Source organism: Cynocephalus volans, chromosome 11, assembly GCF_027409185.1.
Source record: "Cynocephalus volans isolate mCynVol1 chromosome 11, mCynVol1.pri, whole genome shotgun sequence".
Lineage (NCBI taxonomy): Eukaryota > Metazoa > Chordata > Mammalia > Dermoptera > Cynocephalidae > Cynocephalus > Cynocephalus volans.
This window is the reverse complement of record NC_084470.1, coordinates 119,889,095-119,915,545: the sequence shown is the minus strand read 5'-3', so window position 1 is coordinate 119,915,545 and position 26,451 is coordinate 119,889,095. Positions and strand designations below refer to the sequence as shown.

The following is a 26,451-nucleotide window of genomic DNA, read 5'->3' as shown; positions in this document are numbered from 1 at the left end:
AAGTTTACCTCGCTATTCAAGTTACCTTCCTCTGGCCTGGTTTAGACTTTTGGTCAGAACTGTCCGGGATACCTAGACGGGAAGAAAGACCGCCAGGCTCTTCGCTCCTTCTGCCGCTCACGCACGGACCACACCCTGGGTTTGAGATCACTTAATTTTAGTTTGAAAATTAGGTTGAAATTGTAAAGCTCGATGATCATTGCTACATGTAGATATATTTTAAACTAATCAAAACAAGCCCCAAGTTATTCCCTGGCATGCTCAAAGGATTTATGTGCTTTTTACTTATCAATAGTCCAAAGTCCCTCAAATTCCTGCTGCTGCAGGTATCAATAGTTCATCTGTATTGTAAAACATCAGAAGGAAAAGTTGAGTCTTGCTGTCTTGGAACACTAATTCAGTGGTATGCTGGGCTAGCTCATATAAATAAGCTTAGGAAAGTTGAATGTTAAATTTTCATTTTGAGCTGGTTGTTAAAGGTAGCCATTATTAAAAATTAAGTTATATAAGCTTATAATTAAATATATTATATTTAAAACCAAGGTAATAAATACTCAAAACTTATCACTTCCTAATATTACTACATCTATGCTCTTGAGGTTATTTACATCCATGGTGTCTGTGATGGAAATACTACATAAAGAGTGCTTCTGTGCATCTCTTCCCAACTCCACTCTCAGTGATAGCATGTTGGTAGCTCGAGATCAGCCATGGAGGAATATTTATACCACAGAAGTCAGCAAAAGCTACAAATCATGGCATTTTTTTCCCCCCGAAGAGGCAGTTGTTAAACATCTACCAGCATACCACTGCTAATGATCGATGTTAATTGGTCCAGAAATGGCTTGGGAGAATGAGATGGATGTTCTGTTTTTCTTTACTGACATTCACTAGTATATAAAACACTAAAAATTTCCAAAATTATTTAATTTAAATTTTACATCTTTTGTAGAGAAAAAAACCTCCATACCATGTCAAGGTCATTTCTTTAACAAAAAGCTGGGACTATGGAACAATTCAAGCGTGCAGTATACTGAAAGCAGTGTCTGTCAAGGAGTCACAGGCTCCTGTCCAGAGCAAATCCTGTTAGCAAAGCAAAGAGAGAATGCAAACTCACTGGCTTAGATAAGGATAAGAGAACTGAGGCTCTGGAAATAGTGGAATAGCTGTCACAGCAACTGATTTTATATTGGTTTACCTGCACTTTATGTATATACAAATGCACGTGTATAATTATACAAATTAAGTGGATCATGGTTTTAAGTATTCTGTCCCAAGTGCTGTGGTTCCCACGCCTGACACTAAAAAGTTCTTCCTCGATCTATAGGTATTGTCATGTTAGCCAGCCCCGACCACCAGCAACACGAGATGAGAATCGTGGGGGGAGAGAGACTGCGTGCCAGCACTGGCCTTACTTCTGGCTGTGGCCTTGGGCAGGTTACTGATGCTCTTCCAACCTCACTCTTTTTACCTGTAAAGTGACATTTCTAAAAGTACCTACCCTACCTCAAAGAATTCTGAAAGAATTAAGTGATTTGTGTAAAGCACGTATTATAGGCCTGACATAGAAACTGCTTAATAAATGTTAGCAATTTTTATTTTTAAAACCTCCCATGAGCAGCTTAGAAATTTTTCTTGTGTTTGGTACATAGTTATTGTAAGTCAAACAGATCCAACTTCTTTTGAAAGCTGGTGGTCTAGAGGTATAGTTTTAACTATGTCTGTAAATACTTAAAAGTATTGGATACCAGCCAAATTGTGTGATCTAACAATGGTGAGTGACTGACCTGGGCACAGAAAAAGCAGTTATTTTTCTTGTGGTTTTTCAAGAAAACCTCCTTTTTATACAGACTTAGGAAGAAGAAACAATGGCTATATCTAAGTTGATTGTGATTAATTTGTTAATATAGAAAACAAGATGAAAACAAATCTAAGAGTACTTTTCCTAAAATAAAATATTTTAAACTTAATAAATGTGTTATCCATTATGAAGGACAATTGATCCTTGTACATAAGCTCAGAAACAAATGATCTAATGTTCCCTGGAGACGGGTCTCTCATACTGTACATTCACATGGCTGATATTTTAGAAGAAACAAAACTCATAGACAGGAGGGCTGAGAGCCACTCTTCCCTCTTACATATAATCAGAATAAGGGGAGGCAGACAGGTTCTTCTTCCACACTTCAAAATCCGTTACAGAGCAAGTAGGGCTTTTTTCCTGATCTCCTTTCTTTCAAGAGCTTTGACGTTTCAGAGTGTTATGGAGTCACCCTGTCCCCAGATTCCCCTCTGTGACATGGACTTGGGATTCTAACCCATCAGGACACCCAGTTCACTAAAGGAAGACAGTGACACAGAGGTCTTCTACTGAGAATTCATTTATTCATTCAAAAAAGATCTACTGTTCAAGGCACTGATCTAGATGCAGAGGTACAGCAGTGAATAAGACAGAAGTCCCTGCCTCACAATGTTATACTTCAGTTGACATATAGACAATAAACAGATAAATATATGACATGCCACAAATTATATATTTACGAGGGGTAATGAAGAACCATAAAGAAAAATAAAGCAAGAGAGAGTGGGAATAGGGAACATCAAGAGATGCTCTGGGAGGCCTTTCTAAGGAAGTTCCATTTGTGCAGAAACTTCCATAATATGTGGGAACAAGCCCTGTACCTGGGAAAGATCCAATCAGGCAAGGACACAGCAAGTACAAGGACCTTAGACTGGAATATGCTTTAGTATTTGAGGAACAGCAAGCAGGCCAGTGTGGCTTCAGGGCAGCAAGGAAGGACAAGTGGCAGAAAATAGCCTGGGGGCGAGATCATATAAGCCATGGCAGGAGTGTGGGGTTTTTTTTTCTTTTTAAGTGATATGAGATTACTGGGAGAGTTATGAGCAGGCAAGCGATGTTATCTAATTTACCTGTTTAAAAGTATCACTGGTTGTTGTGTGGAGAAGAGACTGGGGGCGGGGTGGACAAGAATGGAATTAGGAAGACCAGCTAGAGTATAACTGCAGCAGACTACGTAAGAGATGATGGTGAGTTGAACTATGTTGGTAGCAGTGGAAGTGGTGAAAGCAATTGGATTAAAGCTATATTTTGCAAGTCAAACTGACAGAATTTGCTGATGGATTGGGTATAGGGTATGAGAGAAAGATAGGACTCATGGACGCCCACAAGGTATCTGACCTAAGTAACTGGGTATATCATAAGGCCATTTAACACTGGAAGTCCTTGGGGGCACTCAGTGTGATCGGACATGATCATTTTATGATGCTATCTTCAATGTCAAGAAGACTGATATAGAAATCTAGAGCTCAAAAGAAGTCAAGACTCGATATATCAATTTTGTGGTGACAGAGAGAGAGAGTGTTTAAAGCCATAGGACTGAATGAGCCCACCTAGGGAGTGAGTGTACAGAGAAATTGGAAGATCGAGCCCTGGGATTCTTCAACATCTAGAGTTTAGAAAAAGATTAGCATCCAGCAGAGCAAATGAGAGAAGCCAGAAGAAGGAAGTCCAGGAGAAAATATGGTTTCCTGGGAGGCATGTGAAGAGTATCTGAAGAAGGAAGTAATCAGTGCTGAGAGGTCCAGTGTGGACTGAACATCAACCACTGGACATTGCAACATGGAAGGTGACCTTGACTAGAGAGGGGTTTTGGTTAATGATGGTGATGTATTCACAACACATGGGAATCATAAAATGGACCGTGATGCTCCAGCAATCTCCTTAACACCAATGCTTGCCATTGAACTTGCACAGTTGTTAAAGGTTATCACTCCTCCTTCATTTTTCAATATTATGCACTACTGTCTTAAAGTTATTCGAAATGAAGCCATTTTCATGGACTTGCTTCAGTTAGAGGGTGTATTCCAGTCAGTGCAGGGCTTTGTAGTGATAATGTGAAATGTTATAACCATTAATGATTATCTCTTACCTGACAATGCCAGTCCTGGGAAATCACCCAATATGAAAATATTAGTTTGTCATTAGATGCATCTACAAAGTGAAAAGAGTGCTTGCAAAGTAGGCATGACTCTCAAAAGAGGAAGTGACAACAGTCAGAAAGGTTAGAAAAGAGTGGATTTTCCTCTTGGCTGGGCACCCAAAAAAAGAAAAAAGAAGATGGTAGATTAAACAGGCTTTTTAACTGAAAGACTTAGAGCTTTTGATATTCTAAAATGCATTTTGAATCTCCAAGAAGTGAAGACCCCATTTCCCAAACTTATTTGACATCATGGAGTTCCTGCTCTGGGTAAAGCATTTTGAAAACAGTGGTTCAGGAGAGTCCAGCAGTCCTCACGAGTGGTTAGCAGCCAACTGTGCTGAACACTGCTTACTGACCCACCATCTGAAGTGACATTTCGCCAGGGTTAGTGAACTGTCTCCCACCTCCACCAAAACAATGTGTCACTATGTCCTCTTCTTTTCACCTAGAGATACGAAACAGCCCTCTGATGTGATTTTGCCACTTATTAACCCCACTTTCCCCTATGTATATATTTCAACCCAGTTCTGAAAATGCCTAATTTTATTTGCTAAATGAACTGAAATCTCCAGTTTCTTATCTCAACAACTATACTAAGAAACAGTGCCTAGAATAGAAATAAGGAAAAGTTGCTCTTTACAAGGGGTAGAATAAAGGCATCTGATAAAAATTTTAAAAACCTGTTTAAAATGTAAATAAAATTTAAAAGTAAAATAAAAAAGATTTCACATGGTGAATAATTTTTCTAGCCAGTCATATCTCTTCTAACTCATTTTATGGCAACAATCATTTTAAAATCTCCCCTCTTCACCACTCATCCCAATCTAGGCTTAAATATTTTAATATAGATACATATATATCAAATAGTTGAAGGCTTTAATGATAACCATTGAGAAAACTGAACTCTTTCCTTACCCACAATTAGCATGAATGAAAACATAATACACAGGGACAACCTCAATGAATGTGAGAAGGAAAATAAATCAGAAAGTCATTTTGTTAAAAATATTTATTAAAAAAATACAATTGTTGCCCATATCTAGTTGCACATATATCTATTAACATATCTGTATAATTTTGGACTTGTAGTAAATTTGCTACAGTGCTTTCTTAAAGCCAGCTTGCATTATACAAAGCAAATTCCTCTGTCAGTTCTTACATAAAATAGTTTTTTTAAAAAATGTATCATCTTTCTTAAAAGATGCATATCACCATTATAGAATTTAACAAAATTTTTGCATAAAACTTGGGAAGCGATAGAAAAAATGATCACCTAATTGGTTATTCAGAGCAACCCCTTACTATGTCTGGAGATGCACTGAGTATCAACTACACTTTTTCTTTTAAAAGCAGCATATTGTAAAGCCCTAAAAGTGCTAGCACATCCTTTTCCTCACCTACCTAAACTCTGTATAAAGTTTCTTTGATGCATACAGATAGAATTCAACACTCTAGCTACAATCATCCCAATTAACCTTAAAACAACATCACTTTGTTTCCCAACAGTAAGTAAAACTGCTTGGCTGGATGGCATGGCAGTTTCTCTCCAGCTGTATCAACAATTAATGCAAATTTTAATAAATGTTAGCAATTAGTATTGTAATTGCTTCTGTAGGAAAAGGGAAAAAAGGTGATTTTAATACTTTGAAGGTCTCCCTAATGTAAATGACACTGAAATTAAGACGAGTTGTTAATAACACTTTAACAGTTATTCATTCCTTTGGGTAGGTGTGCACTTGCATTATGCATAAATATTTATATGAAGTGGTGAACAGTGATATTATGAGATACAGATTTCAATAAATAAACAAGGGGGAAAATAATAAAGTAACTGTCTTCTCAACTGAGCTGATAGATAGGTTTGAGGAAAGCACCCTGATGACCACATATCCCAAACTAAGACGTACGCATAAAATAATACATCTTTCCTGTGTTAATGCTGATGGAGATACACTGCAACAGAACCATGGCAGACATAGGCTTTTCTTCTGAATTACAGATTCGCTGAATGAAAATCAAGAGTTTATTATTTAACATCACTTAGTTTTTAAGTGATGTCCACTCTTGATAGTCCACAAAGTGCCCGTGCCATTGTGGTTAAACCACCTGGCGTATGGAATTTAAAGTAATCTAACCTATGGTCATTTCTCATTAATCAAACTCATTCCTAGTTGTCTCTTAGGAAGATCTTTTTTTAGAAGATCCAATAGGGCTCATGAAAAATTATTAGTTTGTTCTCTGAAATGCAAAGTTATACACTTTTTTAAAAAACCAACTTGATTATTTGGTGAGTAAAGTTCCATTCTAAGGAACTAATTTTAATCAAAAATGTTAATCTTCTCAAACCAAGGCTAACCAGCAGCAAAATGACTGGACTGAGTTTCATATTTAATCTTCCCTACCCACAAAGATAAATGAATCTGCTAGAAGGCAAAAGTGAAGAGACAGATATGACTGTGATTATAAAAAATTCAAGGCCAAACCAAATAAATAGGCCTTGAGTAATCAAAACTTAATTCATTTCTTTTCTGTCTTTACATATATGTATCTTAGTTAATATCACTAATACTGAACAGGGAAGTTCATAAAATACGCTAGTCTATCACATAAACAATGAATGTAAGCAATGAATGTACATACAAAGGCCACTGGTAATACTGCCCCCCAAAAACAAACAAAAAAATGAAATGTCTTAGAGGGGACTGTGTCCCCTACATAACAGACAATAAGCAACAATGGTTAAACACACAAAAAAATCCTTAAAATTGAGCACTTTACAAATTTAAGCATAATCTATCAATTGCAAATCATTTTTAAAAATCATAAACTTCTACAAAGCACAATATTAAAAGCTTGTCAGTTATTTTAAAACATCCTAGCCAAAAAAGCATACCTTACAGAGCCTAGAATAGCTCACTAGGTAATCCATTTATCCCTTCTCCAAACACTCTTAAGTTCCAGAAAACATAAGCGAGAAATAAAACTTACTTTCCTGACCCTCAATATCCTTAAGCTGAAATTAAACAAAAAAATCATTAAGTGCTTCCAGTTATTAAAAACAAAACAGTGCTAATAATGGTGCCCAAGAAAGTGGCAAGTGATTGAACACCAGTATATGGCATTCCCACCCCTGAACTCTAAGTAAACGTCAATGATCCCATTGGCTAGAACTCTGGGCCACCACAGAGCACCCCCACCTCCATACCCACCCCATCCAGAAGATCCCAGGCCTCTCTGAGCATGGCTCGTAATCCCTGGAAGGGACAAGAACCAGACAGGCCTTTATGAGATGGGAAACAAGGCAAAGTCAAGAAGACCATTCAGCACAAAGATATTCTACTTTGAGGTTTCTGCTAATGCTAATTATGTACAGTTTAAAAAGATGAGTTAAGGGGCCGAGCCCGTGCGGCGCACTCGGGAGAGTGTGGCGCACTCGGGAGAGTGCGACGCTGGGAGCGCAGCGACGCTCCCGCCGCAGGTTCGGATCCTATATAGGAATGGCCGGTGCACTCACTGGCTGAGTACTGGTCACGAAAAAGACAAAAAAAAAAAAAAAAAAAAAAAAACAATGCCAGAATTCCTTGACTATTATATCAATCCATGGATACTGCTTGTAGTATAAACCTCCTCTCTGAGAAGCTTACAACCCAAACTAATAAAGATTTGCCACAAAAGCAAATGTAAATGTAGAAATTTTAAGAACATCCTTATTTGCTCAATAATACATGAACCTAAGAGAACAGTTTAAGATGACTTTGTTTAGAGTATGTCATATGTAAGCTGTATTTCTAAAATGTTGGCAAACGATTACTTTTAAGGCCTATGATTCTACATATTTAAAAAACTGAAACGTGCAAGGCTTTATTTTTAAAAAGTGGCAACTGCAAAGTGCAGCAAAGGTTTTTTTTTTTTACTTTTAGTATAAAATAGACTAGGTGCCATCCTAATCTAGAGAATGAATAATAATGTTCCCTCTGAAAAACAGATTTACGCACACACACACTCAGTTAATACATCAGTATTACACACATCTATGTACTCAGCCAACAAATCAGAAATGACTTGGAAAGAAATGTTCTAGTCTCCCAATTAAATATTTCAAAGTAAAGTTTTAACTTCATAAAACTTCCTGATATGTATTATAATCAAAAGATTAGCATTCAAGAGACTGTTTGATTGTATCCCTCATGAACTTTGTTAAAGGTTTTATTTAAAATTACGTTAACGCAGCTTGAATTTCCTGGTTTCTGCAGAAAGCTTAAAGCCAGTATTTCTCCTCTCACACAAACCACTCTGGATTTCCATCTTTCACAATGGCGAAGTGTGAATGGCAGCACCCTAGAAACTGCTATTTTCTGGCAGGATATCATCACAATTTTTTTCGGAAAAGTAGCTTGAAGAAACTGACAGCTTCAAGTGGAACACTTATACTACAATCAACACAATTCACCTTTCAGATTTGCTCTGTTTACAGGTCAAAACACCACTTTTATAGTAACAGGTTCCACAAAGTACAAGAAAGGAAATCAAACTGCCTTTTCTTGTTTAATACGCTACCACCCATAAGAATTCTAGATTCTAAGATTAAAACTTCAGTAAGCAGAGTTCTGATGACATAAGAGGAATAACAGGGCACCTTGTTTCAGGCAATGCCAGCAGCACTAAAAATAATAATAAAACATTTTGATCCCAAAAGAAGATAATTAACAAAATACTTTCCATAGAACCCATTCTCTAGTCAGAGTACCTGCTGAAAAAAGACAAGTAGGGGTGACCTCCACATTTCACTTACACTACTATGGATTGAACAATTAACTGCTTAATTCCATTTTAGAAAAAAATATATTCTATCACACCCTCAGATAACAGACTACATTATGAGTAGTGTTGGTTGCAGAGCCCCAGTTTCTGCACAGAGACCTGTACTCATCTCTATACTTGTTCCCACACCTAAGACTGGCACCTGGGCACAATTCTAGATTTCTGGCATGAGAAAAAACATATACAGTAAATGAGGGGGTTAAACAGAACAGGCCTATCAAGAATAGTACTCCTTCAGATGCTGAAATATCACAAATTCTTTAAAAATCTAAAACTCATCAATGCAGAAAATGGAAGTTGTTATGTATTTTAACATAAAACTTGAAATAATTCTGAATGTGTTGGTAAAATATAACATGAGGCCCAAAAAAGTTTGTAAGCAGACAAGTAAAATAAAAATCAATTAGAGCCATACCTAGTATGAAGATAAAAGAGACAGCAGGCTGTCAAAAATAATGTGCATAAAGCTCTGGAAAACATCTGGAATTGGGTTATTTGACAACTTATAAAAAAAAAATTAATGTGGGCCGAGCCCATGGCGCACTTGGTAGAGTGCTGCGCTGGGAGCGTGGCGACGCTCCCGCCGCGGGTTCGGATCCTATATAGGACTGACCGGTGCACTCACTGGCTGAGTGCCGGTCACGAAAAAACGACAAAAAAAAAAAAAAAAATTAATGTGAAATTTCAAAAGTTAATGATAAGCTGTCCTGAAAAATTCCAAGTCTTCTTCTAGGATTTCTCCATATATCACAAGAAAAGCATACATTTTTTGTTTTTTCAAGGTCAGAATGAGAAGCAATATTCTGAATCAGTGGTCTTTGAAGAGGAGTCTGTGCTTCTGGAGGGTGCACAAGACAATTTCCTGGGAAGTAGGAAGAAAATATTAGAGCTGCTACTCAATATTTATTTTTTATGCCATCCTTAATTTCTGTTTTTGTGTATGTTTTGCAATGTGCATATTACCTTAGTATAGTGGTATATAATTTAACATATATACATATAAATTTTTCATAAGGAAAGTTTTTGTGTTCAAAAACTTTTGCTGATCACGGTATATGTTCAAAAAGGCTACAGACTGCTTTTCTGAAATACTCTAAATGTGCTTAAATTCACTAGAAACATAAAGCTACCTTTTAGAACTTTGGAATCATAACACCAATTCTGAGGTATGAAACAATGTTGTTGGACTAGACAACAGAAAATGCCTGGTGTGAATGGAACTAAAGTGATACTATCAACAGTCTGGAGTTACAGCTCCAGGATTCCAAGCCTCTGATCTAGTTAACAGTCAGTCCTGCCTTTTTTTGATCTCTAATATAGTATGTAAATCATCAAGGAATTTTCCAGTTAAAAAAAAAAAAATGTAAAAGGGTGGCTGGTTAGCTCAGTTGGTTAAAGAGTGGGTGCTATAACACCAAGGTCAACAGTTCAGATCCCTGTACCAGCCAGCCACAAAAAAAAAAAAAAAAAAAAAAAAGAAAGAAAAAGAAAAAGAAAAAATCCTCCCAAAACAAAAAAATACTTAAAAAAAAAAAAAAGAAACACATTATCCTACATAGGTTCATGGGCTTACTTTCCCCATCAAAATTTCACCTCTGTTTAAACACATAAAACATGCCATAAGGAATATAATATCACAAAGCACTATGACAAGCCATTAAAAAAAAAAAGATTACTGAAGTCAGACATGAGATTTTAATTTTGTATTTTTAAAAATCAGCATATAAACAAGAAAAACTATTTCAGAAATTATGTGAAAATCCACCCTAGGGTGGGGTGAATGCAGTGGTTTGCTGGCACTGGCTCTAGGCCAAATGTGCACAGTCTTTCTCAATTCCAAGGTGGTAGCTTGAAATCAGCCACAGAGGGAGTAATTTACATCAAAGAAATCGGCTACAAATTCAGGATTTCCCCCCTCCACTTCAGAAATCCTAGTTACTAAACATTTTCCAGCACATGACTGAGTGGGTAAGGCTAGAGCAGAAGAAAAGCTAAGCTATCACAGAAGATGTCTCAAAACCCCATTCAACCTGCTCCCCTTCTTTAACTTAGGCTCATGTTGCCCTGGCAAGTGACCAGTGATGAATACCAGCCACAGTTACCAAATGTGTCTCTCCAGTGAATACTGATCTTAAGTGGTATGTTACCTTTTGATGCTAAGAAGAATTCTGTGGATATTCAAAAGACTATGAAGCTGAGACTTTTCCAGGAAGGAGGTAGTCTACAAATAGAACTGTCTGACTCATACATTTGCATTAAGGTTGTAAACTTTGACTTTAAAAAGGAAACACACACACACACACACACACACACACACACACACACACACACACACACACACACACACACACACGCTTCCCCAAATTAGTTGATCTCAAAGAGAAAGCAGATCATCATGAACTTCCTAAGGCTTCACCCCCCTCGGAGGCTTCAGCTATAGGTTTATACAGACTCACTAAAACAGTAAGAACACTCACTAAAACTGTTTCCTAGGAAGTTGCTTTGACTGAGTTTTAATGGTGCCCTTGGTTCCAAGGCACCTGTGTTGAGACAGTTAATTATCAAAGACATCACCTGTGAAAACAAACCAATGGCTTTTCTCCTTTAGCTCAAAAAGATAAAATACCTTTGTGCTTTCAAAATTTAAAACATCTAGTTAAATCATCTAAATACGAGGGTACTTAAAAAAGTTCATGGGAAGATTCATATTAACTTTTAGTTCTATTTTTCCACAAATTTTTGTAAGAACCCTCATATTTACTTATTTAATATACAAAACGTTAACCTAATAAAACTAGGCATGCAAACTAAATAATATGGGACAAAAGTCCAATATGACTGTGCCCTATCGCTATTGAACACTACCTTTCAACACTACTATTGCACACCTCAGGAACAGAACTTCAGCTGATAACCACAAATGAACCAGTAACAGGTCTCTAACACTACACATATAAAGGCAGCTCACTGAATCTTTTCCCTATACTACTAATGAACTAGCATAAATGTCTTATACAAGAGCTTCTCTACACTGTACATAAACAAATTTAAAGTGAATATTATGCATCTGGAAGATGCTGTTGTTGTATCAGTGTCATTTTGAGTCCTTGAGTCCTTACTCCCTCATTCCATCTAGTTCACGTTATTCAATTACATAGTTAAGGTTAAAAGGGTGGTGGTGGCAAAGTATAATTTAATCATGGGGTTTAAAGCCAAATTTTCCAAAAGATTCCACTGTGATATTCGTATCAATTCAGTGTGGAGAATCAACAAATGGGTCTGCACCTGGCACTGACCACCCTATGGTAACATTTTATAAATGTGATAATGCAGAGATGACGCCCACATTTTTCACGACTGGTCTAACAATCCAGTCTCTTGGCATGAGCATTCCCACACGAGCTCTGCTCTTCCCTCATTAAAAAAAAAAAAGAATTGAAAGAAGTAAGCACATCTTTACCTCACTACTGATTTGGAGGCCTCACTTTGCATTCTACCTTCCTAATTACATCTTTAAAACTGTCACAACCTCTAACAACCTTAAATTTAAAAGGAAAGATGATAGATATGGAGTAGAAAGTCAGGTAAAAGGAACAAGAAAGAGAAAGTGTCCTTGACTCTGGTATCTTCTAACTGGGAAAAGCCCCACATATTGTTTTAAGTTATTCAATTGAATATTTTACTCAGACATGCCTCGAATTTTCAAAACTCAAGTTCATCCTCCTAAAAGTCATCATTTACTATACTACATTCCATGAGGCTGTAACATATCACTCAGAAGCAGACAACATTTCTATGCTACATATAGGGTCCCGTATTTTCACTGGATGTTCTGAAAACTGTTTTAAACCCCAGGGTTAAAAACCTTCCTATGTTGAAATAAACTAGCTCCACGCCCTGCTGACATGTTCAAACAAGATCATACATATGGCTAAGAGACCCACCCTGAATAAATATAAACAAGACACCTTTTGTGGAATTGCGTACATGTTACAGTTCATAGCAAAACAGAATCTCCCCAACAGTACTGCTCCAATCTTACTTTGTATGAACTGGAATGATTCTTTTTCTTCCACTGCTTATGAACAGCTCACTTTTAGTCATTCAACAGAGCACATCAGTTCTAAAGATATGGCCAATTTCATTTAACCAATATTTCTTTAAATAATAGACTCTAAGCATAATTTTTCTGGTAGCCAAAGAGTTCTAATAGCCAGAAGAAGTAACTTTGTTCTTAATTGCTCTTGCAAAGCATAAACGCTAAACCCCACCAAAAATGTCCTTAGCACAAAGCTCAAAATATTTTTTAAAAAGAAAGATAAAAAAGAAAAGAAAAAGAGAGAGAGGTGGAGATTAGACTCCGATTAAGGCATTTTTATACACAATCCAACTAGAGTCCTATTCAAAGGGAATCCTAAAAAGGCATTTCAATAGGGAATGGCAAAAATTACAATAGTCTATTATCAGCATTGCAGAATTATCCATTGCTCACTTCAAATGCAATCATGTTGAATGTCTCTCTCTGTTCCTCAGTCCTCTCACACCACAAGTGCATAGGTTATGTCTTCTGTAGGTCTGGGGAAAACGGGCCAGGAGTGGAAGGTCCATCCAGGCCAGACAGAGTGAATGGCCCATGACTGTTCAGTACAGAAGGAAACTGAGAAAGAAAATAAAACACATTATCATCCTATTACTCAACCCTAGCTTTCACTTTCTGTCCCTACTATATTCTCTGTCGCAGAACACAACAGCCTTCTACAGTGACTCACAGGACTAAGACAATAACTGTTCACCATGGAAGAACACGATGTCTTAACAAAAACATAAGAAAAATTGTGTGTCCTACCATATTAAATATTAACTCTCTCCAACCTACCTCAATAGAATGAAAACAAAGGACAAATCTATACCTTACCTCATTTAACCTCAAATGAATGTTTTAGAAAGTGCAGTAAATGACAATATGCTCTACAGAGTGTAATTCAATTATAAAGCAAATCATGAACCCTCAAAAAGGGGTCCGATAGGGTGCTCATCCTCGAAAAGGGCTCCCATCATGTATTCTGAGATCAACTCTATTGGGAGGTTCCAGGCTGAAGCTATAGGAGCACTTTTTGTTTAAGGTCTCAGACCATTCTATAACTCAATTATCTGCTGGTGAGAGGCAAAAGAAAACATAAAAATGAAATATGGAAAATTCCCAACACTCTCTCTATACAATAATTTAGAGCTTTTGCAAAAAAAAAAGGGAGGGGGCAGAAGATTTCTCACTTTTTTTTCCCTATCATTTCATTTCTGAAAGAACAAGTGAAAAATTAAATTACAAGTCACCCCTGAATAAGTAAATGAATCAACCACAAAAAGTCTACAAATTATAAAGGTTAGATGTTTTGGGCAAAATAATAGTTAAACTAATTAGGGATAGCAAAACTTTCCTAACATCTTGGTGAAGAGCTATTACAACATTCATTTTTTAAAATATGTATTGAAAATGTTAATAAATATCAATTCTGAGGAGAAATGAGAGTATTTGATATACCACTGTCAAGACTTTTCTCTATTTCTTTTTAAATCCCTAATTAAAAGAGGGAAACTATGTGCAGAAATCCCCCATATATATGAAGGGTCTTCAAAACGTTCATGGAAAATGCACATTATGAAAAAACTACATATGAACTGCAACATTTTTTTTTGTACCAAAATAAATTTGTACTAACGTATTATAACATGTATGAACAGTATCTAGTTTGAGGCACTAAGGAGGATAATACATCAGTTTGAAGAAAGCCCTTATCAGAGCAACATGAATGCTGCTAAAATTGAAGCAAGACAAACATCGAATTTATGGTGAAGCTTGGATGAAAGAATGGTGAAATCATCAATGCTTTACGAAAAGTTCATGGGGACGATGCCCCAAAGAAATCAGCAGTTTACAAACGGATAATTCATTTTCTGAAGGGACAAGACGATGAAGACCATAGTGGCAGACCATCCACATTAATATCTAAGGAAAACATTAATCTTATTCGTTCCCTACTTGAAGAGAATCAACAATTAACAGTAGAAACAATCGCCAACAGCAAAGACATCTCAATTGGTTTAGCTTACACAATTCTGACTAAAAAATTAAAGTTGAGCAAACTTTCCACTCAATGGATGCCAAAACTGTTGTGGCCAGGTCAGCTGCAGACAAGAGCAGAGTTTCAACAGTTAAATAAGTGGGATCAGTATCCTGAAGCATTTCTGTGAAGAACTGTAACAGGAGATGAAACACGGCTTTACCAGTAATATCCCGAAGACAGAGCACAATCAAAGCCATGGCTACCAAGAGGTAGAAGTGGTCCAGTCAAAGCAAAAGCAGACCAGTCAAAAGCAAAGGTCATGGCAACAGTTTTTTGGGATGCTCAAGACATTTTGCCTGTTGACTTTCTGGAGGGTGAAAGAATGGTAACACCTGCTTATTATGAGAATGTTTGGAGAAAGCCATAAAAAATCCCAGGAAAGGTTCTCCAGAGAGTCATTCTCCACCATGACAATGCTCCTGCTCATTCCTCTCTTCAAACAAGCGCAATTTTGCAAGAGTTTCTATGGGAAATCATTAGTCCTTACAGTACTAATTTGGCTCCTTCTAACTTCTTTTTGTTTCCTAATCTTAAAAAAATCTTCAAAGATCACCCATTTTCCTTCAGTGAATAATGTAAAAAACACTGCATTGAAATGGTTAAATTCCCAGGATCCTCACTTCTTTAAGATAGATAAAATGGCTGGTATCGTCACTTACAAAAATATCTTGTACTCGATGGAACTTATGTTGAGAAATAAAGTTTATATTTTTTATTTGTAATCTTTTAATTCCATTTTTCCACAAACTTTTTGAAGTCCCCTCATATATGTGTGTGTGTATGTGTATGTATGTATACATTTGTATGTGTGTGTGTGTGTATATATATACATATATGTATTTTTTTTAAATAGAGAATTTCTAAGGTTTAAAATGACAAAAATTTGGATGGGCTCGAAATCTACTACAGTATTGAACAGGTCTTGGTCTCACTCAAATATACGTAATAATAAATGAAAAAAAAGAAACTTTGCTGTGAATATTTATCTGAGCTATTTGCCAGATAGAAAATTAACATTTAGAAATTCAAATAATAAACCTAAAGAATATTTATTAAATAGTAGCTTTGTAATGATTAAACTGAACAGTGGTACACTGCCTTTTTGCCTATTTCTTCATTTAACATGCCCTAAGAGATGGACTTTTAAGAAATTTACCTGGAAAAGAGTGTTAGCACCTTGCAGTCTGGCTGGACTCAGGGGAGCAACAGGGCTGAGAGTACTCCAAAAGTGGATACTGGACAGCAAGGGGCTGGGCGTCAGTAAGATGGGTGTCTGCAATGCACAAAACACAAATATCCGCTCCATGACTTATCAGGATTATGCTTTATCCTTACAATAGTATACAAATAGCCCTGATCCCAAATGCTGTCCTATTTTCTGCTCCAAATATCTCTAAGTCTGAAATTTTATCATGATGAAAAACTCAGAAATTATTTTTACAACCTAAGAAACATAAAGGTCAAAATAACTATTTTTAATCCAACTTTCACAGTGTCTTTCCCAAATAGAAAAACCAACCTGGATTCAGGAACAGAGGAATAATGGATAACTTAATCACCAGCATGTTCTTTTCTTAATAACGAGAAGGTCTGGGAGTAATCCATTAAAATATTCTATGAGATGAGCAAGTTAATAAATACCTAATGTAACTGTACAAACTTGTTACTCAACATCATGCCAGTCATTTTCCTTAAGTTTCTCAGAACCTACTGTTTTCTACCTTGAGATTTTTTTTTTAATATGATACCAACCAGTTTTATAAGACCGAGAGAGAAAGAGAGAGAGAGAGAGAGAGAGAGAGAGAGAGAGAATACAAGGATATTTCAAAAAATTTGTGGAAAAATAGAATTAAAAGATAATACAAATCTTTCTATGAACTTTTTGAAATACCTTTGTATTTACTTTCTTTAGGGAGAAGTGGAAAAATCAAAACATTTTTTTACTTGCAGAACAATGAATTAAGACAATATTACAAAATTTTTATTTTGACAATCCTACTACAGATAAGGAACTGGGTTACTTTCACAGGATCACACATAACCTTTCTAAAACAAACTAAGTAACAGAAAGCAAACTTGACAGTATAAATTATAGATTTGTTTAAAAGGTGAATAAATGCAAACAGTGGTGGCACTAAAAAGAAAGAGCTACCTGTGAAAAAAGTGCTGGTGTGAGAGAAGCTGTAGGGAGAGATGGGCTTAATATTCCCAGTGGGCTTGGATCACTGCCTGTGATCACAAGGGTGGGTGCCAATTCTAACCCTTTGGGTTTCTTTGATCTTGATGAATTATTTGTTTTGTCTTTTTCTGGCAGAGCTGAATCCTGGTCTTTAGGCTCCAGTGACAAGTTCTCTGGAAGTTCCATTGGCTGAGAAGCCACCGAATCAATGTCTGTGTCGATATCCGGGTTAGAACTCAGTGGCGGAGAAGGTGTTCTAGGAGGCTCCTGCAGAGAGGGGGACATGGATGAGACTGGAGGTGTGGTGGTGAAAGCGGTAGTTATGTTGGATGCAGAGGCTGGGGCTTCCAGAGAAGGCAGTTTTGAGGAAACCAATGTCTCCAGCGCTTGGATAGTTTCATCCGAAGGTGGAGAAATGCTTGGGCCAGTTGGAATGGCGGCAGCAACAGGTTCAACTGGTGCCTTTTTGGAAGGTGTTGTTACAAACTTGATGACAGATGGTGTTGGCTCCTGAGATTTTTTCTCTGCCAGTTTCTCAGCTGGATTCTCAATCTTTATCGATTTGAAAAGCTTCTTATTGGATGAGTTCAAAGAATTGAGAGTAAATGAAGAATATAAGCCAGAGTGTATGTAGTCATTGCGGCTAGAGGTCTTGGCACCAGGCTGAGGTGGTTTCTCCTTCCCTCCGTTCTCCAAATCTTTGGAAATGCTGCTAATTTCACTGAAGTTTAAAGTTTCACAGTCTGCCTCAATCCTGCCCACTGTCATTGGATCCATGTTCAAAATCTCTGGATAAGAGACAAACTTGTACACAAACTTCTGACCATTCACTTTTTTGATGATATTCTGTAGGTAAATAAAATAAACATTCTTACATCCCATAGCTCATGAAAGAGTTGACCTAAAGAGGTTCTCCATTTGAGAAGTAGACATAGCTTACATAAAAGCTTCAAAATCATCTAGTCATACCAAACAGTCCCTAGAATTATGGAAAAGTTAAGACAAGAACATTTAAATGTCTTATAAACAAGTGAACTAATATGTTACATAAAAGCTGAAAGATTTTAATTGATTTATCCTCTCAACCAAGTATCTGTATTAAGTCAGAACTCACTGAACTGCAATCTCAAATAATTCCAAAGCTACAAGCTATACACATCCTGAGGAAGCAAAAAGGAATTTAGAACATTATGTCTGCTAAGGTTCCCACTTCCTTCAGAAATTCCAGTTGTTTCTTACCTCTTTTCTCCATACAGGAAATCTGATAAGATCACCCACTTAAAGGTGAAAGAAATCAAGATCTCAGCTTCTCATTCTAATTCCATCCTTTGAAGCCATTTATTTTACCTCAGAGTCCAAGAAAGTGTTCAAAATAGTAAGATATTAAACAGAAAAGTACAATTTTAACTAAGAAATCAATTCTATGTATTAACAACTATTCTTTAAGATGTTAATTTGTCTTCCCTGAGTTAAACTAAAACTAAAAATTGAGTGAAGCTACAAAAAAAGTGAGCTAACTGGCCATCCCTATATAGGGATCTGAATCCGTGACCTTGTTATCAGCACCGAACTCTCCCAAGTGAGCCACAGGCTGGCCCCTATATGCTGATAATTTTTAAAGTAAATTATGACATATATGAGAATATTTCTTTATCCCTAAGAATCTCAAATTTCCTTTTTCATATTCCAATCCTGTATTCTTTCTTTTAAAGACAACTGCAATTGGGAATAAAACATGTGTAATGGGAGTAGGTTAATAAATAAGAGTTTGTAGAAATATAGCTAGAATATTCACACCTTGTATCCTAATTCCAAACTACTGAAGTTATAAAATAAATTGGATTAAAGTAAACCCCAAGACATGAGTACCTATAACCTCAACAGAAAAGAAATTCTTGTTTGGAGGTTCTCTGTATAGTATCAATATCAGGATGTGTATTACCTTTACATAATAGTATCTGAGGGCTCGGCTGAGTTTGTCATAATTCATGTTAGGCTTGTTCTTGCGAATCCCCCAGAGACGAGCCACTTCTTCTGCCTGCAGAAGCTTGAACTCCCCATCATTAGAGGTCCAGCAGATCATGTGCTTGTTCTGAGGCTTCTGTAGTAGCTGAAGGAGGAACTGCCACAGGGTAATAGCACTGTCCATAGCAATGAGCTGAAAAAATGCAGATAACATGTGATAATATTATCAGCCAACACTTACTTATCACTATATGTCAGGCATTGTTTGAAGTGCTCTAAGTGTATGAATTCATTTCATCTCCACAACACTCCTATAAGATGGATACTCCTGGATCTTCATTTTACAAATAAAAAAACTGATTCATAAAAGGCTTAAGTAACTTGCCAAGGTCACACAAGTAAAGGATGAAGCTGAGATGTAAGCCCAGGCAATTTGGATCCACAGTCTAAAATCTTAAGCATGCCATGCTGCTTAAGAAAAGTTTTAAGCAATGAGCAACTTGCAAGGAGGATAAAGCTAGTTGCATAAATTATAGGAGCAGACTGATGGTTGCCAATTACTAGAGTATCACTGTTATTAAATTTTATCTTAAAATCTCATTGTCATATTCTCTCAGAAGACCACTATTTCAGCATCTACCTAAATCAACCCAGTTTGTTTATTTGCCAAGATGCATGAGTGTGTGTGTGTGCGCGTGTGCGTGTGCATGTGCGTGCGTGCGCCTCAGGGTGGCCCAGAGGCTGAGGTGCAGGGAGTAATCTACTTTTGCTCCAACTGGTATTTCTCTTCCAAATAACTTCCATTGACACATCGACAGCACTGAGAATTCAGCAAAATATTCCCTGATTAATAATGCAAGTTCTGTCACCATTCTGTCCACAGGGATTCCATCTGCATAGATTTTCCTTTTATTTTATTAACAACCTTTATTCGATCATCAAGACATGAATTGAAAAAAACAATCCTTCAATACCTGAAGTTTTAAGATCTCCCTCTTTGGTCAGAGTTTCTTGACTTCAGCACTACTGACATTTGGGGCTAGATAATTGCTGTGAAAAGCTGTCCTGTGCACTGTAGTTAGTGCTTCCTTGGGCTCTACCCACTAGATGCCAGCAGCACCTCCTGCACTGCTGAGACAATCAAAAATCTCTCCAGACAATGCCAAATGTTCCCCTGGCGTGTCAAAATCATCCCGGTTAATAACCTTTGGTTTAGGTAACAGAGCAGCAAGGAAATGCTCTCACAGAGGTATTTTCCTCACAGAACTTCAAACACTTTGTCTACTAGGAAGAATTCTTCAGGGCAGAAACTCGGCCAAATACATATAAGCTCATCCTAAGAAGCCTTCACACACACAAGAACAAAAAACCTCCTTTCTCTAGGAAAGCAATCTCAACGGGTCAGAATATGGTTTGAAAAATTAAGTCAGTTCCATTAGAACACTACAAAAACAGGTAAATTGGACTACATCAAAATTTAAAACTATTGTGCTGCAAACAACTCCATCAAATGAGAACACGATCCCTAAAATGGGAGAAAATATTTCCAAATCATGTGTCTCAAAAAGAACTTGCATACAAAATACATAAAAATAGGCAAAGAATTTAAAAAGGCATTTCTCCAAAGAAGACACACAATAGCCAATAAGCACAAAGATGCTCAACATCATTAGTTACTGGAGAAATGAAAATCAAAACCACATAAGAAATCACGTCACACCTTCTAGGATGGCTGTAATGAAAAAGCCAGATAATAACAAGTGTTGACAAGGATGTGGACAAACTGAAACCCTCCTATATTGCTGGTGGGAATGTAAAATGATGTAGCCACTTTGGACAAGTTTACCACATGACTCACCAACTCAACTCTTAGGTGTATGCCCAAGAAAAATAAAAACATACATCCATACAAAAATTTATACAGGAATATTCAAAGCAGCATTATTCATAACATCTAAAAAATGTAAACAACCCAAATGTCCATCAACTGATGAATGGATAAATAAATGTGAAACATTCATACAATGGGATATCATTCAGCCATAAAGAATGAAGTACTGATACATGGATCAACTTTGAAAACATTCAAGTGAAAGAAGCCAGCCACAAAAGACCATATATTGTGATTCCACTGATATCAAATGCCCAGAACAGACAAATCTATGACACAAAAAGTAGATCAGTGGTGGCTTAGGGCTGGGGGCTGTGGTGGGGGTTGGGGGAGGGACGGGGAGAGACCGCTAATGAGTACAGGACTTCTTTTGGAGGTGAAAATGTTCCATTTACTTATTTTTTATTTTATTTTAACAATTGATTGTATATTTCTGTGGGGTTTAGAATTGAATATCAACACCTGTGTGCAATATATGATGTTCAAATCAGGATAATTAGAATATTCAACATTATACAATGTAATTGTTTTTCACAGCCCTTTACCAGTTCCTCCCTTAACCCTCCTCTCCCTCCCCTTTTCCCACCTCTGGTAACCTCAGTTCTGTTCTCTGCTTTTGAAAGTTCAACATATTATTGTGATTGTTGCATCTTTCTTTTTTCTTTATTTTTTAGCTCCCACTTATGAGTCAGGACATGCAGTATTTCTTTCTGTGCCTGGCTCATTTCACTTATAATTTTCTGTAAGTTCATCCATGTTACTGCAAATGGCACAGTATTTCATTCTTTCTTGTGACACAGTAGTATTCCTTTATGCATATATACCACATTTTCCTTATCCAGTCATCTGACAATGGACACTTAGGTTGGTTCCAACTCTTGGCTACTGTAAATAGAGCTGCAATAAACATAGGGGTGCAGGTATCCCTGCAACATGATGATTTTCATTACTTTGGGTATATACATCCAGCAGTGGAATTGCTGGATTGTACAGCAGTTCTATCTATAGTTGGGATGAAAATATTCTAAACTTAGATTGTGGTGGTGGTTGCACAACTCTGTAAGTACACTAAAAAACAATTGTACACTCTAAATAGGTGAATTATATCTCAATAAAGATGTTTTAAAAAGCATACATAACACAACAAATATTACAAAAGTTAGGCCTGAGAAAACTAATTCTAACAACATATAAGTCACTGCGGATGAGAACCTTAAGGGTCAACTATGTTAGCTTCCAAAAAGGGCAGAGATAAGTAATTGTAGTGGAAAATATTTAAGTTTCTATAGCTTTTCAGAGACACCCAAAATGTCCTCCAATAATCCTCAGTTATCACTTTGAAGCAGGTTGTACAGAGATACTGTCATCCAAAAGTAGAGATGGAACAGAAAGAATTGAAAGGGGGAGATGCTTCCCACAGTCACAGAGTTCATGCAGAAGCTGAGACCATGAACCCAAATCTCTTCCAACACAGTCATGTACTCTACTCACTGGGGAAACCACTTCCCTAGATGGAGAAAAGCATCACATCACCAGCTGACTGTAAAGAAGTATCATGTATTAGATACTAAGTGTGATAATCCACAAATATGAAGTGCTACCTTAATGCTAAATAACTATGCCTGCTAAGAATCACAGTTTCTCATAACCTCACTTAAGCTGGTAAAAATAGTGGTTTTATATTATATCAAGTATGGCTGGGGGGAGGGGAGATCCCTGTCTCTCTCAGTTTACCAGACAGATCTTCTTTCTGATGATGCCTATTCACGGCAAGTTACTTTTTTACCATAGTTTTCCCATTTAAACAATTATTTGTCAGTCTAAGCCTGCTAAAACTACTCCCTAGTAAATGTTAGCTTAACAAAAGAATTCGATTTCCACATTTGCAGATATCACCTTCATATCAAGAATGCTTATAGGGGTAGAGGTGTGAATATGTGTATGTGAAAGATAATAATGAAGGAAGAAAAGACAGGCAGAGAACTGGAATCTCTCAACCACTACAAATGTGCTGTCTATAATTCCATTTTCTTCTGAAAAAATTCCAAAACCCAAATCTTGGAGTCTTCATACCTATCACGTAGATTTTGAGACCTACAAGTTTATAATGGCTAAGCAATACATCTAAAAAGGCAGAAATAACGGACATCTTCAGTGGGTACTTTAATGAAATATTTTATTCAATATTGATATCAGGTTATTCTTTTGATTGAAAAGTAGGTGGAACTTCTGGGTATATAGTTAAGTTGAAACTCTTCATTTTAGTTCCTAAAAGTGTGGTATTATCTATGAACTTCAACGATTTCCTCAGCCATAAGAGCTAAAGTAAAAAAATTCCAGAAGACTTATTAAGAATTACAAAGGCGAAACAAAGAATTAAAAAATACACTGTTCATTCTTGCTACCTACTATAGTGTCAAATAAGAGGGAAAAAGACTTGATTTCCCTTCTTACAAATATCCCAAGTTTTCTACAACAACAGTTTTAAAAGATTTTTGGTAGTATAATGAAGGAGGAAAATATTTAACTGATCCAAATGAAGGAATCTGGTTTTTGAGGAGTTAAATGCTAAAAACATAACTGATTCTATCTTAACAGTTCAAAGATAATAGCTCAATCCCTGTGCTAAACTGAAAGAGGGAGGTTGTTAAAATAACTTATTAGGGAAAGGAAGTCTCTATTAAATGAAACCTTTTCCACCCTAAACATGTTTATAATACACATAGTCCAGTTGCTGTGGTGACCCATAGCCCAACTATTTTTCAGAGACAGTAATTGAGACCCAAAAAATAAGTCCAATTTCTTCAGCATGCTGCTTAAATAAAACAAAACCAAGTTCTGAAATGTATCAAGCCTAGTTCTGAATCAAAATTACCGTCGTTGTCAAACACTAACCAGATGTATCTAACTATACAGGATCCTATACAAAGAGAATATTAAAAGTATACTGTTACATTACAATAAAACTTGAAGACCGTATTTCCCTAAGAATGTAACGGATTCCACTTTTGCAGTTTTAACGTTTAAATAAAATCAAAGAGAGTTCCTGGGGTGGGGGGCGGGGGAGGTTGAATCATACTACATATTAACGAAAATACCACGGCCAGCCCTAAATATTGAAGCATCAAGTTGTCCACGCAAGGGGGTGGGGGGAATTGAAGGGAGGATCTAATCCGTCAACGAAAGGGATGGGCGAACCGTTCTGATGAGGGAGAGAACTCCAAAATCTTTATTTAAATGTCCGAAATTTCAAACAGCAATAGCTCGGGGGGAAGAAAAACTACTGTATACCTTTTGAATACTTCATCAACAGCACTACTTATTTCCTGCCAAGGCCATTTAATATTCCACCCCCGAAAGACGTTTCTCATTGGTCTTCCTAGGAATGAAGACGCTACCAGCTTTGCTGCAGCTGTACCTTAAGCGGAAAGTAAAGGGGGGAGGGGGTTGCTGGAGAGAGGTAGAAAAAGAAATGAAACTTGACACCGGATGAATAGCGAGCGTGGGGAGAGGAAGAAACACGGATGACCGTGTGCCCCAGAGGAGATCAAAGTCCCGGGGAAGAGGCGCAACCTCCCCGGGCCTTGGTAAGCACTGAATTACTGTACTTTCATTTTCCAACTTCCTGCCACTACAGAAAGTCAGAATTGCTCCCCTCCCCCGCACCCACGCAAAAACGCTGCCACCTTTTGCCCAAGGGACCGCCAGGGACCAAATACAGGGCGAGGAGAGCGGAGCGGTGCGCTCCCGCGTCCACCTGCGCGCCGCGAGGACAGGGCGGGCCGGGGGCGGGAACCGAGGGGAGCGCGCGCCCGCGGCACGGCCCCCGCCGGCCGCGCGCTCGCTCCCCACGGTGCCGCGAGCCCCTCGGCCCCTGCGCCCGCCCCCGGCCGGTGGGGCGGCGGCCTCGAGACCCCGAGGGGGCGCGCGGGGCTGGCCGCTCACCGAGGCCGCGCGCGGGGCTCCCTCTCAGTCTCTGCCTCGAACACGATGCCGCTCTCCGCCCGCCGCCTCCTCCTCACGCTGGGAACTCGAGGACGGCGAGGCAGCCACTGCGATCCCCGCGGCGGAGCCCGAGAAGGCGGCGGCGGCCGAGCCGAGCCCGCCGGGTACCCGCAGCCGCCCGCATCTCTCGCCGCCGCAGGGCCGCTGCGGCTCCTCGCGCCCCGCCCTCCGCCTCCGCACGCGGCGGCAGCGGCGGCGGCGCGAGTCGTCGGGCCGCTACCCGCCGGGTGCGCGCTCGGGGCGTTCCTCGCCGCGGCCGGGCCTGCCCGTCGCTCCGCGGCGGCCGCCGCTCTCCAACCCCCTGGTTGCGCCCGTGCCCCTCCCAGACGCCGTAGGCTCCGCGCGTCACTTCCGGAGGCGGGCGGGGCGGGTCCGCGAACCCGCGGGGCCGCTGAGAGCAGCGGCTGCTTCCGAGCTCGTGTTTGCGGGGGGTTGGGGTTCGGGGGTGGGCGCTGCGAGGGCGCCTCCTGGCGTCGTCCACTGGCCATTCTCCGCCGCACTCGGTCCAGTTACTTCCAGTTTCTTGAGACGCCCGTCCCGAACCCGCAGGACCAAAGCTGCCACCTGCGTCGGGACCTCGGACTCCCCCGGGTATCCTCGGTCCCGGGGCCCCTCTTTCCTCTCCTTGGCCTGAGGGAAGGGGTGGCGCTCGCGGAGCAGCCTGCCCGAGGGCCCACTTCTGTGGCTGCTAAACTAACCTGTTTAAGCAACTTTCTTAATCTCTCCAAGACAATTAAATCATCTATAAAATGGAGTGAGAGAACCCAATCTCTTAGAGCTGTTGCAATGACTAAAGGGGATAAGGTGCATAAATCACCTAGCAGAGTTTCTAGCTTGTACGTTCTCGTTAAATATAATTCCTAAAGAACCAGGTCACACTTGGTACAAGAAGTTACTTGAACAATTTAGCAGCAGAAGGGATGAGAGTCATTAATTAGTTTGGGACTGCTGAACAAAAACTCCAAGAAATAGATGGCATATTCTGTTTAGCAGGAAACCAAAGACAGATCGGTATCGAGTAACTGGTTGTTCCTGGCCATTGAGTAGCTGTGTGACCTGCAGTGAGTTGCTTAACCTCTCTGAACCTCAGTTCCCGCGTGTAAAAGGAAGACACAATGTGCAGCGTTGCCTCGAGGATTAAATAAAGGACATAATGTGTTTAGAATTAAGCTGGCACATAGTAGACACCTGGTAAATTGTGATGTCATTTTTTTTTTTATTTTTTATTTTTTGCCTGCTCACCCCCCCCCAACTGAATTCATGGTAAAATTAATTAAATTCACTGAGTGGAATGTGATCCTATCATGCCTTTGTAGCCTTTTGGAAGAGAATCATCACCTCCTTTGATTTCCAACCTCCTCCTCCATAATACAGAGTAATTATAATAAATAGAGGCAGCTATTCCTATAAAAGCAATTCTACCAAAAGATGTTAGCTTTTCAAAAGTAATTTTACCAAAGGATGTAG

At 38.5% G+C, this 26,451-nt stretch overlaps 1 protein-coding gene across 2 annotated transcripts in view; it reads right to left on the bottom strand.

Annotated features, from left to right (window-relative positions):
• The window catches only part of ELK4 (ETS transcription factor ELK4), a 38,473-nt gene extending 13,401 nt beyond the window's left edge, over positions 1–25,072 (bottom strand). Inside the window, exons 1-5 of one of the 2 annotated variants that reach the window (XR_010024875.1) lie at positions 24,925–25,072; positions 19,066–19,281; positions 17,097–17,969; positions 16,101–16,217; positions 13,315–13,479 (exon numbers count right to left, since the gene is read on the bottom strand). Coding sequence is in view for 1 of the 2 variants with exons in the window: in XM_063114149.1 (XP_062970219.1) it covers positions 13,381–13,479; positions 16,101–16,217; positions 17,097–17,969; positions 19,066–19,272 (1,296 nt within the window). In the remaining variant the exon portion in view is untranslated. Of the gene's footprint in view, positions 1–13,169; positions 13,480–16,100; positions 16,218–17,096; positions 17,970–19,065; positions 19,282–24,924 lie in introns of those variants that run through there. The other variant, XM_063114149.1, reaches the window with a different exon arrangement.
• Positions 25,073–26,451: the final 1,379 nt, after the last annotated feature.